This window comes from Trachymyrmex cornetzi, unplaced genomic scaffold (genome assembly GCF_001594075.2).
Source record: "Trachymyrmex cornetzi isolate Tcor2-1 unplaced genomic scaffold, Tcor1.1 scaffold127, whole genome shotgun sequence".
NCBI classification, from domain to species: Eukaryota; Metazoa; Arthropoda; class Insecta; order Hymenoptera; family Formicidae; genus Trachymyrmex; species Trachymyrmex cornetzi.
The window spans coordinates 1,320,274-1,326,726 of NW_017295839.1; the positions used below are offsets into that span (position 1 = coordinate 1,320,274).

Here is a 6,453-nt window from a genome sequence, read left to right on the forward strand (position 1 = left end):
CCTTCTACCCAGCAACGCCACGCCACGCCGTGTCGTGCCGGCGCCATTACGTCGGCAAGGCGCGGCGTAATTCACTTCCGATCACACGTATCTGTCCCGTCCCTCGATATAGCTTTCGATCGTGCATTGCGAAATTTCAGGCGCGTTGCCGCAGGCGATTGTATAGATAGAATCTCGTGGCGCGTTTCTGATGTATTGAGAAGAGCACGCTTCAGATTTTTTCTACTCGCTTCTCACGTGGGATTAAAATAGTTTTCGGAAGAATTGCTCCGTTTTCAATGGAGCCTCGCGGCGATTTTCTACCACGATGAGAGAGTACCATGCTCCAAATTCATTCTTCCCATTTGCTTCTCACAGGGTGAGATTAAAGTTTCACGCGTTGTAAGTTTCATTCTGGCTGCGTTCGATTGAATGCTAACGTACTGTAAATTTCAGTCGTATCTATTTTCTGTATGTGAGGAGTAATAAAGACAATGAAACTTGAGGTCAGATCACAGACCTTTGTAAAATGCATAATACATAAGAAAATAAATCAATCAAAATTCTTAGTTTTAATGTGCGTCTAAATTCCAAATTGAACGCAATCTGCAGGAAAATGTTCCGTTTTTAATAGGAGTGTAACCGTCAAAATTAAATCGTAAACCGGTGTGACCAGTATATTTGTATGTGCCTATGTCGCCTACGATATACCGCATTGAAACTAAAAACGGGCAGCCAAAAGGATATGAATCATACGATCTGTTCTTTTGTGACTGAACTAATGTACACTTCTGGAACTTAAAGTGAATAGGTATATGTTTAATTGTTAGGCGAGAAAATTTTAGTACAATTTAGTGCAGGAATAAAATACAGACCTGTGTGAATTCATTTCTACGCCGGTTGAGTAAATACAAGATGGCGCCTTTGCTTATAAAATGGCGGTAGGCATTCTTAAATTCTCGCGTGCACGTGGCTCATCAAAAATCGCTAAGAGATTAAGATGTTTTTCGATTATTATATAAATAAAAAGTCGTTAAATTTATTAAAATATTTTTTATAGCAATAATGCACGTTTTGATAATTATGTTAGTTTGCATATTTAAGTTAAATAATGAATTAAATATGAAATTAAATATGAGCGGTAAAATAGGACTTAAATTTATTTTAAAGTCATTATAGAGCATAAAATGTATAAAATTGTAAGAGTGTATTTCAGGATGTAAAGGTAGTCTGTACAAAGTTTAATCCTTAATACACATCTTTGGGTCATTCGTGTCCTGCGCATTTATTTTCTTTGAAATATTAAGAGCACTTTGGTAAAATACCGGTTCAAATACCGGTCTCTTTTTCTATTCCTAAAAAAAGTTTGGCATCTAGAGAACAAGTTTTGTGCGTATCCTTTAACGGGCATAATTCCAAAAAGTTCACTTCTGAGTCACAAATGCCCAATGTGTGTACAGAGTGTACATTTTTGTAACTAAAAAAAATTTCTTTTTCCTTTTTATTTTCAATTAATTCTCGGTTGTATTACGGGAATATTTCGCGAATTATTAAAAAAAGATTTTAACCCTAGAGCATATTAGTCCTTAGTAAACACGATTTTTGACACCCTTGTGCTAAATGTCGATAATATTATATATTATGTTATCTGTAATGTTATAAGGAACATTTTCCTAATAAGTTACAAATTTTTTTTAATATATTTATAGCAACAATAGCAATAATAATATGCATTGTTTAAAATGTAAATGCAATATATCTTCAATTTGTAGCCGTTCATGCATATTAAGAAAACATTTTCACGTCACTCAATTTTTTAGACAGCCCACACTTGAACTATTTTTTTTTTTTGTAATTTAGAATGTCAATTTTAAGATATTGAACCATATTTTTCTTTTAAACATTTTTGTTTCAAAGTTTTACATTTTTGTATAGAACAGTATTTTTTCTCATTTTGTTAAGTATATGTAGTTATAACAATTTATCTACAATTTGTTATGAATGTACAATTGTACAAATACTTCGTAAAGATGTCAAAATATACATAAAAATTGTTTAATAATTTTTATATACTTCTAAGGCCCTGCGCACAATGGAGGAAGTATTAGGAACAGGAATAGATATTAAGATTTCAACCTATCAGAAACCGTATATTCCGGTGTAACTGGTATCTGATAGGTTAAAATCTTAATATCTATTCCTGTTCCTAATATTTCCTCCATTGTGCGCAGGGTCATAAAGTGACGAAAATTAATTTAGAACAGGAATGACCGAACATGTGTAGTAAGGGTGCCCAAAACTAAGATGTCTTAACTACTAAGGATTAAATTGGAAAGGACCCCGCACAAAATCATAGGATTTTGGCCCTCGGTGAAATTGGCTGGAACTTTAGTATATTATAGTTCATCTGTTCCTAATATTTCCTCCATTGTGCGCAGGGTCATAAAGTGACGAAAATTAATTTAGAACAGGAATGACCGAACATGTGTAGTAAGGATGCCCAAAACTAAGATGTCTTAACTACTAAGGATTAAATTGGAAAGGACCTCGCACAAAATCATAGGATTTTGGCCCTCGGTGAAATTGGCTGGAACTTTAGTATATTATAGTTCTTGCCTCACTGATCAAAAGCATCCATAGGCACAAAGCTTGAAAATGACTGATTTTTTTTGTTATAGCCGTTTAAAGTTTTATTTTATTAATGCTTCGAAATCTAGTTTCTGTAATAAATAAAAAGATTTTAGATAACGATATGCCATCCGCTCTCTCCATCCTCACCCTCACCCCTCCCCCCCACCACCACTCCTCGCCCAACCCCACACACATACGCCTACGCGCGTATTTTTATATGAAAAAGGTACATAAAAATCAAAGTAAATCTTTCTTATACTTTTGTGTGTGCGTGCGTGTATGTAGCGCGTATATGTATATGTCAATGGTACGTTTATGATTTTAGTTTTTCGCTCATTCTCACAATTACCCGGAATAACGATGTGGACGTGATGGGCGTTTCATTCCTTTGGGGTTGATTTTTGTGAGTCTTCTTACCTCTCACGTTTGGGATGCACAAAAAAAATAAAGAAAAAAGGAAAAAGAATTTTCTATTGTGTGTTGTTATGGCACTTCAGCAAGCACCCGATATTTTTGTTTCACGCGCGGAAACAAACATTCGAATCGTGATAATCAAGCACCTCGCACGTGAGAGGTAAAGGAACTCACGCATTTCAAACGATACGCGTAAGAGAAATAAAAATCTAACAGAATCTAAATACATGATTATAAAAGATTACTTCGATTTTTAGTGCTACTTTTTCATATGAAATTGCGCGCGCGGGCGTATATGTATGGGGATGGAGGTGAGTGATGGGGATGAAGTGAGGAGGTTGGGGGAGTGAGGGTAAGGATGGTGAGAATGGATGGCATATTGGTATCTAAAATATCTTCATTTATTACAGAAATTTGATTTTAAGGCATAATAAAATAAAACTTTAAACGGCTATAACAAAAAAAAGATCATTTTCAAGCTTTGTGCCTGTGGGCACTTTTGATCAGAGCCAAGAACTATATAACATACTAAAGTTTCAGGCAATTTCATTGAGGGCCAAAATCTTATGATTTTGTACGGGGTCCTTTATATAAAAATGAGTATTAGATATATATCGTACATATGGAGAACAAAATAAGGTTAATATTATATTTAACAATGTTACAATGTTATAGTTTAAATTGAAATATTCTCATATTATTTTCATTTTTAAAGATATGGTTAGTTATTGAAATAATTTTTATCCAGATTCTAAATTGCTGCCGAACTTTTTGTATTACTTTTTAATATAACATAGAAATAGCTATAATTTTTTTATTTTGTTAAAAAATATATGTAATACATCCTTAACGACTTGTATATAAAACAGTTATAATCTTTTTTACAGATGAAAATGAGTGATTCCATGGATGGAGGCCTGGATAATTCTGAAAGCATGGGTGGCGGAATGGGTGGTGGAATGGGTGGCGGAATGGGTGGCGGAATGGGTGGTGGAATGGGTGGCGGAATGGGTGGCGGAATGGGCGGTGGGATGGGTGGTGGAATGGGTGGTGGGATGGGTGGCGGAATGGGTGGCGGCATGGGTATGGGTATGGGCCGCGGTGGTGCAATGCGAGGAAGTGGAAGAGGAGGAGGTCGTGGCGGCGGTGACAGAAACATGGCCAATAGATCACAAGATGTAAGTTTATATTTTATATTCCTTGTGTCTTTTTCATGGTAGCTATTGAAGTAGTACTAAACTTTACATCATTTTTAGGATCGATTGATGGAACGTGTCATGGGTGTCAGTGGACCCACTCATGAGCTTCCACCACAGGATACTACGGAAAAGAAGTTTAGTGGTCGAAATCGTTTGTACGTTGGAAATTTGACAAACGATGTATCCGAGGAAGAGATACAGACCATGTTCCAAAAATATGGAGAAATATCCGAACTGTTTGTGAATAAAGAAAAAAGTTTTGCTTTTCTCAGATTGGTAATTATACGAACCATAGTTATTTAATAATCAAACAATATTGTTATATCCACATTTCTTTGTGACACTAAGATGATTATATTAATTACCGTTTGATATGAAATGATAAAAATTTCCGGCTGTACAATTTTGAAATGATTACACATTGCTATTGCTAAGCTATTTTCTGACTTGCAATTTCAAATTAGAAAATGATTGTTTTTATTTTCTGTTTCAGGATTATAAAGCAAATGCTGATACGGCTAAGCGCGAACTAGATGGTTCAATGCGCAAAGGTCGTGCGCTGAAGGTACGCTTTGCTCCTCATTCATCGACGATCAAGGTAAAGAATCTAACGCCTTGGACATCCAATGAACTCCTTGAAAGAGCCTTTAGTGTCTTTGGCGAAATCGAGCGTGCAATAGTTAAAGTTGACGACAGAGGTAAAACCACTGGCGAAGGAATAGTTGAGTTTTGCCGGAAACCATCTGCTCAGTTAGCTCTGAGAAAGTGCACAGAGGGTTGTTATTTTATTACAGCGTAAGTTTTTACAATTTTCAATAAATTTTTTAACAAATCCCCGACGCCACGCTTGTTTGATGTGTTCTAATCTACAAGTGCCTAATAAGAATTGTAGGGGTAGAAAAAAATAGTTTCACTTAGGAAACATAGTTGATTAGTTCCATTAATCGCTGTGTGCTGATACGTGAAATACAAGTTTATCATAAAAATAAATATTTACATAAAAAGTGAAAGCATATACAAGTTGTAAGAAGTTTGTATTTCAGTTCCCTTCGACCAGTAGTTGTTGAGCCATTTGAACAACAAGATGATGTGGACGGTTATCCTGACAAAAGTTTACCACGCAAAAATCCGGAGTTCTTCAAAGCGCGTGAGATCGGGCCACGCTTTGCACAATTAGGTAGTTTCGAACACGAATACGGTACAAGATGGAAGCAATTGCATGAATTATACAAGCAGAAAGAAGAAGCACTCAAACGAGAAATGGCAATGGAAGAAGAGAAATTGGAAGCCCAAATGGAATTCGCTCGATATGAACACGAGACGGAGCTTCTGAGAGAACGTGTGTATTTTAATATTAATATATAAAGTAGTGTCTTTTTCCTTTATATAAATTATTATGAAAATAAAAATAATCTAATTATTTAGACATAAGAAGTTTTGAAAATTGCTAACGGAGAAATCTACGAGTCAAAACTAGATGTTAATTGCTAATACTTAATCTATCTTTAATATCCAATCGATATAAACATATAACATACAAATATTTCAACCTTCATCTTCAGTTTAAAACAAAAATAAAGATAAAAACAAAAGGGTCGTAATATCGATTACATAATCATTAAATATTTAAAAATTGGATGTCGTTTTCAACAAATTTTGTAACAAATCCCCGACGCCACGCTTGTTTGATGTATTCTAATCTACAAGTGCCTAATAAGAATTGTAGGGGTAGAAAAAATAATAGTTTCACTTAGGAAACATAGTTGATTAGTTCCATTAATCGCTGTGTGCTGATACGTGAAACACAAGTTTATCATAAAAAGAAATATTTATATAAAAAGTGAAAGCGTGAAGTTGAAGTAAATTATAATATCTTATTATATTATAGAACTGCGCATGCGCGAGGCGGATCGCGAAAGGCAGAAGAGAGAATGGGAAATGAAAGAGCGACAAGCAGAAGAGCAGAGAACTCGCGAAGAGGAATTAAGACGGCGTCAACAAGAAGAAATGGCGATACGTATCAGAAGACAGGAAGAGGAATTGCATAGGCGTCAACAGGAAAACAATTTGTTTATGCAGGTCCGTTAAGTAATAAAATTGTTTAACTTTAAGATGTTTACTTTTATATTTTTCGTGAAAGATTCGATATCTCAGTTATCGTGTATTTATACTCGTATCTTTTTATATTCTAGGAACAAGCAATTCGCAGCGGTGGTGGTGGTGGTGGTGG

General features: G+C 35.2%; 1 protein-coding gene across 1 annotated transcript in view; it reads left to right on the plus strand.

The window, feature by feature from the left end:
• Positions 1–3,911: 3,911 nt before the first annotated feature.
• The window catches only part of LOC108770460 (protein no-on-transient A), a 7,916-nt gene continuing 5,374 nt past the window's right edge, over positions 3,912–6,453 (plus strand). Inside the window, exons 1-6 of the mRNA XM_018522070.1 lie at positions 3,912–4,202; positions 4,281–4,499; positions 4,717–5,018; positions 5,267–5,562; positions 6,112–6,302; positions 6,416–6,438. Coding sequence (XP_018377572.1) covers positions 3,912–4,202; positions 4,281–4,499; positions 4,717–5,018; positions 5,267–5,562; positions 6,112–6,302; positions 6,416–6,438 — 1,322 coding nt within the window. The remainder of the gene's footprint in view (positions 4,203–4,280; positions 4,500–4,716; positions 5,019–5,266; positions 5,563–6,111; positions 6,303–6,415; positions 6,439–6,453) is intronic.